This window comes from Sorex araneus, chromosome X (assembly GCF_027595985.1).
Source record: "Sorex araneus isolate mSorAra2 chromosome X, mSorAra2.pri, whole genome shotgun sequence".
NCBI lineage: Eukaryota > Metazoa > Chordata > Mammalia > Eulipotyphla > Soricidae > Sorex > Sorex araneus.
Genome location: NC_073313.1, coordinates 261,812,611 through 261,827,163, shown reverse-complemented (window position 1 = coordinate 261,827,163; position 14,553 = coordinate 261,812,611). Strand labels below are relative to the sequence as shown.

The following is a 14,553-nucleotide window of genomic DNA, read 5'->3' as shown; positions in this document are numbered from 1 at the left end:
AAAAAGAGAAAGAAGGTGAAAAATAACAATTGGAACATTCTACAGCCTTTTGTTACTCAACAAGATAAAACCTAGCATCTGTAGCTAACGAATAGCATTATACAGGCAGATAAAAAGGAGATTAGGAAGGAACATTCAATGTAGTAAGGAAGGAATAAGCTACTATAACTCAGTATGTATTACCAGTCTAGGATCTAGTTTCTTTGCAAATCAAGTGAAAGGTGAAGCAAATAATTGTAAAATTCACTTTTTACCCTTAAATTATGTGGTTCTATATTGTAGTACTTTATTAAACACGTTTTCCTAGGTATGTTTGTACTTATCACTGTATCACTGTCATCCCATTGCTCATTGATTTGCTCGAGCGAGCACCAATAACAACTTCATTTTGAAACTTGTTACTGTTTTTGGCATATTGAATACGTCACGGGTAGCTTGCTAGGCTCTGCCTTGCAAGTGAGATAATCTCAGTAGATTGCTGGGCTCCCTGAGAGGCTTGGAGGACTCGAACCCAGGTTGGTTGCGTGCAAGGCAAATGCCCTACCCGATGTGCTATCGCTCCAGCCATGTTTGTATTTATATTTTAGATTTTTTTTTTGTTTTTTTGTATTTATGCCCATTGAGATCAAAGTGTGTTTGTCAAGAACTGTTTATGACCCACATATATGTCTTATCCTTGATTCTACATTCCTTTCAAGTAAAAAATTTTAGCTGGTAATAAACATATATTTATATCTGTATAATAAATATAACTACATTATAAATACATTTAACAATGTATTTAATAAACATATATTTACATTATATGGTATGTTATCCTATAATTAGTGTCTTTCAAAGCTAATAAATGAATGGATATCTTCTTTTTTTTTTTTTTGCTTTTCTTTTTTTTGGGTCACAACCCAGCGATGCTCAGGGGTTACTCCTGGCTTTGCACTCAGGAATTACCCCTTGCGGTGCTTGGGGGACCATATGGGATGCCGGGGATTGAACCCGGGTCGGCCGCGTGCAAGGCAAATGCCCTACCCGCTGTGCTATCGCTCCGGCCCCTGAATGGATATCTTGGTCCTACTTGACATTTCTGGACATTGCACCCTGCCTTTACACAGAGAGGGGTCTCCTTTTGGGGCCTTTATAAGTTGACAGACAATTCACAGTGTCTATCAAAAGCTGGACTTTAAAATCTCAGGAAACTATAGCAAGATTTTAAAAAATTCTTCTTTTTTATGTAAATTAAGTCACCTAATTAATGGGTCCTGTAATTACTTTAATTTTCTTTCAAAGTGAAAAACAGCGAAATATGAAACATTAAAAAAGATATCTCCCAATTGCTGTCAGTGATTTTTGCAAGAAAATATAAAGCACTGGAAGAGCCCTGAGTCAGCTTTTATTTTGAACCCATGTTTGCACAATTAAAGCTTCAATGCAGAGATTTATTTGTCATAGCTTGTTAACAGCCTATACTATCTTGAAACATTCATTACAGAAGCATTTCTTTTTTCTCAGAAATCATGGTATTACTTGAATAAATTCAAAGGAACAGATTGGACAAAGAAAACAGAAGCTAGGATTTATGTCAGTCTTACCACAAGCGATTAAAAATAAAAAAAGAAACAATCATAATGCATAAAGCTTTTCTGAAATATGGGTATTTTCATAATTAACAAGAACCACTGGTAAAGGAAATAAATATAGAAAACTCCTTGTTCTCCTGTGGTTATAATAAATGTTTCTTTTCATGTTTTTCATATTTTTCCTCTATTTATTGTGTGTAAACAATAGACTTCAGAATTCTCATTTCTAGAGGCTTACATTTAATGGTCATTTATTTGAATAAAGGAGTTATTTCACACAGTTTGCCAGTCTGTTCAAATATTTTATTTTGTTTTATTTTTGTTTGGGGCAGCCACACCCGATGGGGCTCGGGGTTCAATCCTGGCTCTGTGCCCAGGAAGCACTCTTGGTGAGGCTTGGAAGAACATATGTGATGCTGGGTATCAAGCCCTGCTCTACTGCATGCAAGGCAAGCATTCTACCTGCTGTACTATTGGCCCAGCTCCTATTCAAATATTTTAATTTATGAATCTCTACAGAACTCTCTGAATCCAAGCTAGAGAGATAGGAAATAGTTACACAGACATACATATGCCCTGGGCTAATGACTTTGTCTGTTAACTCAAAACAGATCAAAAGAGTGTGGCTCTGAGTGACCCAACAAATAGAACAGAGGAGATGGAACTGGTGATGCCTTTAATCTTTCCATTCAATCTAGAAGTTCTGCTCAAAGAAGGGAAAGTAACTTTCCTCTTTAGAAGCTGGATTTGAGGAGTAAATTCTTTACTCCACTTCCAGGTAATGCCATCTGATATATGCATTTAGAAGTTGCTATTGAATATTCAAAAACAGTAACAAGTCTCACAATGGAGATGTTACTGGTGCCCGCTCAAGCAAATCGATGAACAACAAGACAACAGTACTACAGTGCTACCAATATCAGTTCATAGTGGTATCACTTAATTACTCAAGGTGTCCAATGTGTCTGTCTACCTCAAATGTATACCTCAGGCATCCATGAAATATAAAGTTTGGAATTATTTAGTAGATTACTTATAATTTCCAATGGTTTCAAGTTTTCATTAGCTGCTATCATTTGTTTAAAAATAGTTGAACTACTCGGACTAAAGATATGAGTTTCTACACTTTTAATATTTGGGGAGGGGTGGACCCAATTAATATATATGACTTTAAGAAGAGAAAGAAGTGAACCATTGGAAGTTCACATTATTTTATTGCTTTGAAGGTAGCAAAATGCAAGTAATATTCAGTGGAAACCTAGTTAAAGAGTTAACACGTAAAATTCTACAAGTTTTAAAAGCATGCATTATTAATTTTAATTTTCATATCTGTTGCATTTATCCTAATGGCATCTTCAAACTTGGGTCTTAGCCCCATGTTTGGAACATTTTTTTCCCATTTGGCTGAATGGCTTTAAACACTCATGAAAAATACTTTCTTAACTGACTTTTAATGTTTCAAGTAAAAGTAACCTTTCTTGAACTACACTAGAAAATTCAAATTGTATTGGATTTAAGTGGTTGAAATGCACATAAAAGTTGGTCTTTGCTTTTCCAATCCATGCTATTTTTTTTGTAATAATAAAAACTCTGTTTTCTCAGGTTATATGTCCTCTCAAATAGTATCATTTTTTCTTTAGTAAGTTAATAAATTTTGATTAATAATTGCTTGTTATTTTTACCTATCTTCTTTCATGTAAAAATGTACATCATTTAAGGTAAAATACGTATAAATAATGACTCTTAGAGTCTTGTAAGGTCATTAAAATTTGTTTCTTCACATTGTAACTATTTCTTCAGCTATGTAAATTTTATTTATTGGTATAAACATTTGATCCAATTTAACTGTAAAAGTATAGTGAGAACAGATATTCTTGGGGTTCTTTGTTCATTTTATGTTATTTTGTTTGTTTTGTTTTGTTTTGTTTTGGTAACATCTGGTGATGTTTGGGATTACTCCTGGTTCTGTACACAGGGAATATACCTGCTGGGGCTCTGGGAACCATATGTGATGCAAGGCTGGCTGTGTGAAGGCAATGTCATACAATGTCATACCTGTCATCCTATGGCTCCCGCATAATATGAAGCTAAACTTTTGCTAAACTTTTATACTGTGTGGTGGCTTATATGTTTAAAGTTCAAAGTGTTACCTTGATACTAAGGCTATTAGATTTAATTAAGAAATGTCTTTCATATTCCTACATTGGTTTAGCACTTAGTTTATCAAAATGACACCAATGTTTTTAGCATGTTATAAAACCTATTAAGATGCTATAAAACCTGTGAATTTTTGCCATAAATAATAAATAGAAAGTCAACTATGAAGTATTAAATAAAATTTATTACATTTATTGCATGAATATGCAATAAATTATAAATAATATAATTTTTTGATTTAAGAGAAATTTTTACCAAAAATTTAGTCACATAAAAACAAAAAAACATATTTTTATCTATATGAAATACTCCAATTCTGAGTGATAGCACAGCGAGTAGGGCGTTTGCCTTGCACACGGCTGAGCTGGGTTCAATTCTTCCATCCCTCTTGGAGAGCCTGTCAAGCTACTTAGAGTATCCCGCCTCATGGCAGAGCCTGGCAAGCGACCCATGGTGTATTCAATATGCCAAAAATAGTAACAACAAGTCTCACAATGGAGACGTTACTGGTGCCCACTCAAGCAAATCGATGAACAATGGGGACGACAGTGCGACAGTGCGACATGAAATACTCCAACTCAGTCAGTATATAAATATATAATGATTATTATGCATCTTAAAAGTTAATCATTACTAATTATAAGAGAAATGCAAATCAAATGACATAAAGAGATCATCACACAATGATCTGTGATGATAATCTGTGAGAATAACATGTCAAAAAAAAACTGGAATTGGTCAACACTGTAATGTGGGACTGTGGTAAAAACAGAGTGTTGGTTTTTTACTGTTGTTGTATGGTCCAGCCTCTATGAAAAACAGTGTGAAAATTTCTCACAAAAGCAATAGTTAGAGCTTCCAAATGACCCAGCAATTCCACTTCATGGGATCTTTCCCCCAAACATAAAACACCAACTCAAAAAGATATGTGAAAATTTTAACACTCAGTAAAATATCAAGAATATGGAAAAATGCCCAGTGACAAATAAATGGATAAAGGAACTATGACATATACACATAACAGAACACTTGATGGCCAAAACAGAATGGCTACTTCAGTTTTTTGCAACATGGATGGTACTTGAGGGAACCATATTAAATGAGCTAAGTGACAGGAGAAGAATAAACATCAAGTGATCTCACTCTTCTGTGGTATCTAGAGAAGGAAAACCAGGGAACAGATAGTAGTGAATGATAACAATCCCTTGGCACTTGATTGAAAAGCTGAGAATGCCAAGTAAGGGAAGGGATGGGCGTAGGAATGATGAGCAGCCAGGAAGGAGTAGTAGCCCCTTGGGGGAGGATCTTGAGCATTTTGGATGTGGGGAATGTGGCACACTGTGTACACCAAGCCTGTGAACATTAACACAGTTATAAACAATGTGACCTGAACTGGCATCATTTTTTTCAAACATTTAAATACGTAAAGAGACAATACTGAACTCCTAAGAGATAAGGACATGCTATTTAGGGGAAAATGAGTCAGATGTCAGTAGACGAGTTTTTTTTTTATGTGGATGATGGCTATATTTTAATATATGTTGAACTAATTATCATATACCTTGATACATATATTTAAAATTAGTGAATTACAAGGGTGGAGAGATAGTACAGTAGGTAAAGCGCTTGTCTTGCACACAGCAGACCCAGGTTTGATCTCTGGCATTCTATATTGTAGGATAACATTGGGTTTGTCCTTTCAGCCTTGCCGCAATGAACTTAGTTTACCTTAAAGCAATGTCCTTTCTGTATGGACACAGGAAGACAGTTAATATTATGCTTTGTAACTTGGGAGCTGATTGACTCCAATATTTACTCCTGGGCATCTGCTTTCTTGACTCAGTTGCCCTTAGTTCCTAGCATCCCAAAAGGAGGGTCCCAACTCCCCGACAAGGGACGGAATGGACCCAGGGAAAGCTGTGACCTACCCTGGCATCCAAATGGGCCATGCCAAAGAGCCACAATACTCAATTACGAGTTGAAAGCATGGTCATAGATAAATGCTCTCATGATCCAAAAGTAACGACGAGACTAGGACTCTGCTGGGGTTAGGAAGACTAACCTGACCTGAGGACTGTGGTCTGAAATATATAGTGAGATGTCCTCAGGAAGAACCAAACTTTAAGTTTGATATATCTCTTACTGTGCTCATACAGAATGACATTGCTAGAAATATTAGAAGTAAATTTATGATAACTAGTTAAGTAGATTACTAGCTGAGGAAAGAAGAAAGTGACACACCCTGGATGGGATCCCACCCTTAAGTGGATCTCCTAGTAATCTGGAGTAATCTTAGAAGAGATTTGGTCCTTGAGTTAATCTCCTGGAGGAGTGGTCTTACACCTCTTTGTTGATTTGTTAATGTTCAACCCACCTTTGTGTCACCACCCTCTGTGAGTGCTATATAAACTAAGACTGTAAGAGAAGTAGGGGACAAGGCACAGAAGCAGAGCACAAAGCAAAAGAGAATCAGGGAGTCATCGGAGCCAGAAGCAGGGGAAAGAAAGAGCACAAAGCGAGTGAGAATCAGAGTCAGAGACAGTCAGCATTGACAGCGAAAGAGAATCAGGTCTGAGGCAGAAGTGAAAGCGAGTGGGGGGTCCAGAGAGAGAAGCAGGAGAGATCCGGAAGAGAGACTGGTAGAGAGATTGGTAGAGAGATCGGAAGACCAGAGGAGAGACGACAGAGACAGAGAGAGATCAGAAGAGACCAGAGGAGAGACTACAGAGACAGAGTCAGAGATAGAGAGATAGACAGAAGAGAGCACAGGGCACACACACAAGCAGAGCGGAAAGGAGGAGCCATCCCAATCCAATTCATACACAGAGGCTTGAGAGACCAAATGAGAGTGGTGAGAGAGAGACAGAAAGAGAGAGAGAGAGAGAGAGAGAGAGAGCCACCCCAAGAGCCCGCTAACACAACACACGCATCACATCACCCCTTCCTAGTGTGCATGTTTATATTTTTTACACTATGTGGTCCCCTGAGCTCAGCAGGAATGATCCCTGAGTGCGGAACCAGGAGTAACCCTAAGCAATAGATGGGCGGGTGTGGCCTAAAAATAAAAACCAACAACAAATATTAAAAATATTAAAACCAATTTAAAAATATTTAATAGATAAGTCATATGGCATAGCATCTTAACACTAGAAACTTAACTATAACAGAATATGCTTATGAGGCACTTATGAGACACTATGTCCAATCCCAAAACAAAATCTTAAACAATGAAAATTCATAAGAATATAAATATCAAGTAGAATAGTTACTTTCATGTTAAAAATAAAGTTGGATTCAGGTATAGTTGTTTAAACACTCATTATTTGCAAGTTTCTTATTTTTACTTTGTCTCTTTACACAAATTGCTTGAATTGTTTCTCTCAAAACAGCTTTTCACAGATTTTTTTCAAAAATAGGGATTGTAAGACTAGAAAGTGGTCTCAAGTGTAAACAAAACTTTGCATCTCACTTTGAGCAATTGCTGCAATCATTCCCAAACAATAATACGAGGATGCAAATTCGGTATTATTCCAAACTATCACATGTTGTAAAATGTCCATCAGCGCTGTGATGTACAAACTTTGATGCATAAATTGCCATTTTAGTTACCATCCATCTAAAGTACCAATCAAGGAAAATGCCATGTTTTTTAAGAGATAATTTTTGGTCAGGGTCTTGAATAGAGCAGAAGTCTTTTGGTTAGGAAACAAGGAGGCAATCTTTTTCTTTGGAAGATATGCGGGTCAGCATTTTGATACCATCAAATTAGGAAATATGTAATCGGCCAGATGGCTGCCTCCTTTGAATTGGCTGCAAGGGTTTCTTCCAAGCAAAAGCATAACTCTGTATTTTCTCATAGGCAACATTCAAATGCCCAGAGACTTGAAGACAATTTGATATCATATTTATTGTACACATTTTCTAAGCAAGTTATCTGTAGGAAAGACTTCCTTAATAGGTTGTAGCTAAATTCAGCTGAAAAATGCCCAACACACGAAGTCAGAGTTCCAGACTGTCAACAAGTAAAAGTCATTATTTTTACTTGTATTTGTCCTAAGTAGATGCATAATGCAGTGGATGTTTTGCAACTGTTGCAATCATTTATTTGGAATGAATTCATGGAAAAAATTAAAATGCCCATATTGTAATATAATTGAACTTGTTAGGTTACAATTTTATTTAAGATTACAATTGTAATCTTAAATAAAACAATATATTAGTTGTTTCACCGAAATCACATGTTATAACCCATCTAATGTTATCTTTTCTTGTTATACTGGTTTTAATGTTTCTCTCTTTCTCACCAAAGTAAACTTTCAATAAGTGACATTTTAGACAAATTCTCATAGTAAAAGTTCATACATTTTTAAAAATTCTAAAATTATTATCAAAACTATCTGAACCTGACTCAACAATATTTGATTAAGATAAATTATCTATGCTCTTAAGAGGAAATGCTATACGACTCCATCATCTAAGGAGAATTAAAGAGGATAGATCCAAAAACGTGTGGAAAAGTACTGTGAAGTAGTTTTTAAAATACCATTTTTCTGTAACTAGCAGTGTTTGTGGTATTTTCAAACTTTCAGACTTTAGTACTTGTTATTTTTTCTTTTTGTTTTTTTTTTCTTTCTGCAACATCACCCATCTATGTTCAGGACTCAGTCCTGTCCTGGCAAAGCTCAGGTAGAGGGTGGATCTTATCTCTGGCTTGGAGCTGGCTCTACCACTTGCAAAGCAAGTGCCTTATCTGATGTACCATCTTTCCAACCTCTGTTATTATTTCTTTTTTCCTTGTAAATAGATATTTCAAGTTTACAACTGATTCAGAATTTTCAATTTCTTAAAGAAAACCTCCTAAATGTTAGCTACATCAAGCCCAAAGATGCCTGTTCATCCCACATCAACAAGATTGAGAGAGATGTCAAACTGTCTTTAAGGAAAGGGGTGGTTTATGTCCTGCTGTGTTCCAGATAACAAGGGAAAATTTCAAACTGCAGCTTAAAGTGAATGAAAAGAAAATTTGTCTTCACAGAACACTGACAGTATCAGATAAACCAGTATGGGCTTCTTTTTCTTTCTTTCTTTCTTTCTTTCTTTCTTTCTTTCTTTCTTTCTTTCTTTCTTTCTTTCTTTCTTTCTTTCTTTCTTTCTTTCTTTCTTTCTTTCTTTCTTTCTTTCTTTCCTTCTTCCTTCCTTCCTTCCTTCCTCCTTCCTTCCTTCCTTCCTTCCTTCCTTCCTTCCTTCCTTCCTTCCTTCCTTCCTTCCTTCCTTCCTTCCTTCCTTCCTTCCTTTCTCTCTCTTTCTTTCTCTCTTTCCCTTTCTCTCTCTCTCTTTCTTTCTTCCTTCCTTCCTTTCTTTCTTTCTTTCTTTCTTTCTTTCTTTCTTTCTTTCTTTCTTCTTCTTTCTTTCTTTCTTTCTTTCTTTCTTTCTTTCTTTCTTTCTTTCTTTCTTTCTTTTCCCAAAGTGATTTAGATAGTGAGAACTTTGTGATGCTGCAGCATGCCAGCGATATGGTTCCATTCCCTACCCTATACATCCCCACTTATCCTTCAAGTACATAGCTTACCTCTCTAGAGGCAAACGAATAGACTACTCTTTAAGGTGAGTAGAATCAATTCTGCAAACTCAGTCCTAGCTACAAGTTGAGTGCTAATGGACATTGAAAATAATCGTTGAGTACTAATGGACATTGAACCAATTTTCTAAGAGCAACATTTCAGTGACTATATATGGATATTCTCATATCATAAATCCCTTTTAAACCACTTATTTAAATTTCAATTTGCACTCTGAAAAAAAGACTCAAGCCCTACCTACCTTATTAACCCAATGGAAGAGAACCTCTGAATTAGAAAGTTTTATATTTTCTGACCTTCTTCCTTCAAAATTTTCAATAAGCCAATAATATAACAGCAGGATGCTCTTGTGAGCCTAGAAAATTGATGCACTCCCTTAGTAGGAAGTAAAACAGCAGTGATCATTATGTTTCAGTAACATGTAATATTTTAATTTTACTGAAAATCTGTTTTATTATTTTTGATTACCCAAAGAAAAACAATAGGTCATGAAAAATCATTTCCCCAAAATACATAACAGAAATCAGAAATTCCTATAAACTTTTAGGTATCTATAAATGTCTAAATCCATAGGCTAAGGTTTTATTTTTAATATTTTCAAATCAACTTAAGAATAAAAACCCTAAAATGATTTTAGTAAAATGTGATAAAACCTTTACATCATCTCTTTTAACATGAGCTTTGTAAAACATAACCATAGAAACATTAAGTAACATTGCACAATAATAAATATTTCATGTATACATCACTATGAATCAATGTACAATTTTAAGTTCATCAGTGAAAACTCAATTTTATCCTTCTCTGCATAATTAACCCCTATTATGAAATTTCAGACACTACTCTACTGGGCTGGAGCGATAGCACAGTGGTAGGGTGTTTGCCTTGCAAGCAGCTGACCCAGGTTCGATTCTTCCTTTCCTCTCGGAGAGCCGGCAAGCTACCGAGAGTATCCCGCCCACACGGCTGAGCCTGGCAAGCTACCCGTGGCATATTCGATATGCCAAAAACAGTAACAATAAGTCTCACGATGGAGACGTTAATGGTGCCCGCTCGAGCAAATCGATGGACAATGGGATGACAGTGCTACAGTGATACTGTTCCACCAGCCTAGACTGAAATCACTCTCCTTCCTTCCTGTTTCTTCACTGTGATTCTCTTTCCTCTGCCAACTCCAACTCCACCTTCTACTCCAACTCACGCACTCCAGAATAGCAAAGATATAACCCTATTCCCTACCCTACACATTCATACTTATTCTTCAAATACATCTCTCACCTCTCTTTAATTTCTTCTCCCATCTTTCATCTGAATGCCTGTAGTAATTTTTAAATGTGATGAACCACCTTTGCAATCATTATTGAATCACTTATATTGTAATATTTGTCACAATATATTAAATAACATTGCACAATAATAAATATTTCATGTATGCACTTATTCAGACATTTAAATTGGCTTCAAATATAATTAAAACAGGGACATAAAAGCGGTTGGATTAATATGAACTAAAACAGTTAAATAGAAATACACTGATGACACATCATATAAAAAGTTAGAGAAGAAAAGTAGGAAATGAAAGAAAAAGAAAGAGAAAGGAGTACTCATTTTCTTGAAGAACTTTGGCTTGGAGTATTACAAGTCTTTTTTTCCCTGTCATGATATTTGACGACCCTTTATACTTCTGTAGATTTTGTTATTGACAACTGGTCAATAACAGAGAGAACTGGTTTCATTTGTCAGCTCCTATTTTAATCAATGGCATTATGGCATAGGAGCTGCAAACATGCATATAGCTCAAAGGGGGAAAAGGGAAATGTATGGCTCTTTCTGTGCGAGATGAATTAAATAATATTCATGCCACTCAGAAGGTATCAGTCTGAAACTGATTCTTGTTTTCTTCAAAAAGGACAGACAACTTCCCTTAACTGTGCCTTCTTCCCCAGGTCTGCTTTGTGAACTTGGATGTGGATAAGGATGCATGCAGCACAGAACACCTACAGCAGGTAATGCTTGGGATTGGAGCCTGCAGGGAGCTCGGGATAGGGGCTGGCTGTCCTGAGGAGAAAAAGCAAAAACTGTCCAGCTGAAAAGGATGTTTACTATGTAAAGATTCATTTAGGAAACCATTTGACCCCTCATCTAGCTCCCTGGAGCTTGTCTGTCACCTTCACACATAGTTCACACATAATTCATCCTTATCTCTGTAAAACTTGTTTCCCAAAGTAGACAGAGCCCTCTCCAAGATGACACGTTTGTCTGCCCATGGGTGTCTTAAAGGGATTCTTCTGCTCTTCCTTTTTTTCATTCCCAAGTGCTCAGTTGGAGAGGACTTTTCCAAGGACTTTGTAAAACCTGCTTAGTAATAGCTGGCCTTTGCCTCTGGCTCTCACATTTGCTCCTTTTATAAGCCTTTCTCATCAAGTGCTTTATCTCTTACCTTTATGTCTCAACCAAAATTTCAAGCCTGTGCAAGGTTATGAGGATTCTGATTTAAATTTTCATGCAAGAACTAGAGACCCACTCAGTGCCTTGAAAGCAGGGCCCATGGGTACAATAGGATGAATTAATTGGTGTGACAGGATTCTTAGTCATGAGCAAAAGCAAAGAAAGTTGGCCATCATTATTTGACTCTCACTATTCAGTGTGATAATGTTTCTGTATAACAGAACATCATTTGCAGCAATTACTGATATATATAAACAATTTACCTGAAAATTCTCAAACCTAATTTCCCAAGCAATACTACATTTAGACTCCCACTGGACTCCAGATGTCATTTATCTGAACAATAACTTGTAATTATCATTTCAGTGGATAGAATTATGGTGCAGAGTCCTTCACAGAGTAAATAGCACAAACCAAAGCAATTTGACATCTTAAGAACTGTGGGTATGAAGAATGTATATGATTGACTTTATATAGTCTTTTGCTGTTTATAAGAGCAGAAACTTTGGCATTAATTTAGCTTGGGCTAGGCACTCCTCATCTTTTCTGGTTCTAGGCTACTTATAAGTGAAAAAAAAAGAATCATAGTAGTAACCAAACCATATAAAGTCTTACAGGAATTAAGTATTGTAAAGTGTAGTAATTAATTAAGTAATTAAGTATTGTAAGATGCACAACCTTTGGTACTGTGCCTAATATAATAAGAAAATGTAATGTTAGCATTTTATTACTGCTATTACTGTTTGACTCTATTAGAATAGATGACTTTAAAAGTATTGACTGATGTTCTGTGAATACAGAATATAGTTAGTGATTATTTTCCATGTACATTATTCCACACTACACCCATCACAGGTTTATCCACCTCCTTTATCCAACATCTCTCCCTTTTAGTCCCTCACACCACAAACTCAGATTCATGGATCAGTTTTCCATTTGTGCTTTTTTGGCCTTTTGTTGCTATCTTACTATGTACCTTTAAGTCCCTCATACAAGAGAGATAATTCTGCATCTATCCCTTTCCTTCTGACTGATTTCACTCCATAGGATATCTTCTAGTCCCATCCATGTCCCAACAGATTGCATAATTTTATTAGTTCTTAGAGATAAATAGTATTCCATCGTTAGAATACATGATTATAATCAGATCTATTATTTATGGTCTTGGGGTAAAATGGTCCTAAACTACTTTATACCTATGGTATGATTGTCACTGTTAGTTACTTTGTAAAATCCAGAACTAGAGACTGTTGTCTTAATCTCCAGGTATAATGACATTACTAGTTGAATAGTTATATTCATGCTAGTTAAGTTTGTGTTATTTATGTTTATGCTAATTATATTATTTCCATTGTCAAGTCTTCTAGTAATACTCTTAAATTAAGTAATACATAGTATGAGTAGTTATATGGTTATATTGCTTTGCAAATAAAATTATTTGTGGGTAGAATCTTGGGAGGGGATCAAGATCATTAAAGAATAAGGATTCTTGCTTTACAGAAATTGGTCAATGTTTCACCAGAACTTCCAAAACTTATTAACTCCATGAATGTTCAACAGCCAAAAGAAAATGAAATTGTCCTCTTAAGTGGGTTAACCTCTGGAAATCTCCAGGCTGATTTTGAAGTTTCACAGGTAAGAAAAGCAAGCATTAGTACTCGTCATCCATGGTCAATTTTCAGTACATATTAGTGTAAACTCCAACTAGATTCTACATATACACTTGTATAACATAAGAGTCAAAGCTGCCTTTGTACTTAAAAAAATTCTTCATTTGTTTTACTTCTGAATTTTGCCACACAAAGTCTGGTAAACATCCTTTAGGGCAGTCTAATGTTTATTGACATCTCAAGTCATGGAGCTACATGATGCATAAACTAGAGAAGACACACTTTAAGTCTTGATTAGTTGATTTTATTTTACATAAATCTACTAGATAGACAAGATAGGAATTACCTTCTAGTTTACAAAAACATACCAAAACTGTATTTTATATATGCAGCCCCATATCTGGTTTTTTTTCTTTTGGGGGGAACAGGGGCATAACTTATCTTTCAATCTATATCAAATCATCTACTCTAATAAGCAATAGTATTCCCAAGTATAGAAAGGTAATTGTGTGGTCCCTCAGGATATCATTTCCAGAAAAAACAGAAAGAATTTTCAAAAAAAAGCAAACAAAGGAAGCAGGAATTAAAATAACCTTATTACATTATTCAATACATTAAAGTTCATTGTCTAGATAAAACATTATAACACTTTGAGTAAAAATAAACAATTTTAATAGCTTTATGTAGAGAATTTACATTGGATCGGGACTGGGCCTCTTCCACCCAGATCCCCCATTTTCCAGTAGCTAGGCAGCCACACCCTCAAGCTGCCCCCAGCACCATGTAATCCCATCAACATCCAACATCCAGAGACTATAAAACCAAGCTCCCGGCATCTTATAGCCTAGTTCTCCCTCTCAGAGAACCTGACAAGCTACCGAGAATCTATTGCCCACTCAGGAGAGCCTGGCAAGCTAGCCGTGGTGTATTCATATCCCAAATACAGTAACAGATATGTACATACCTCTCGGAGACCCCGGCAAGCTACCGCGTGTATCCAGCCCACACGGCAGAGCCTGGCAAGCTACCCGTGGCATAGTCGATATGCCAAAAACAGTAACAATAGGTCTCATTTCCCTGACCCTGAAAGAGCCTCCATGGTTGGGAAAGATGAGTAAGGAGAGGCTGATAAAATCTTAGGGCTGAGTGTAATAGAGACCTTACTGGTGCCCACTCGAGGAACAA

The 14,553-nt window shown here is 36.1% G+C and overlaps 1 protein-coding gene across 6 annotated transcripts in view; it reads left to right on the top strand.

Annotated features, from left to right (window-relative positions):
* Positions 1 to 14,553, top strand: part of SPHKAP (SPHK1 interactor, AKAP domain containing) — a 168,228-nt gene that overhangs the window by 119,466 nt on the left and 34,209 nt on the right. For all 6 annotated transcript variants that reach the window (XM_055120937.1, XM_055120938.1, XM_055120936.1 and 3 more), the window contains 2 exons: positions 11,257 to 11,316; positions 13,259 to 13,393. In XM_055120937.1, coding sequence (XP_054976912.1) covers positions 11,257 to 11,316; positions 13,259 to 13,393 — 195 coding nt within the window. The remainder of the gene's footprint in view (positions 1 to 11,256; positions 11,317 to 13,258; positions 13,394 to 14,553) is intronic.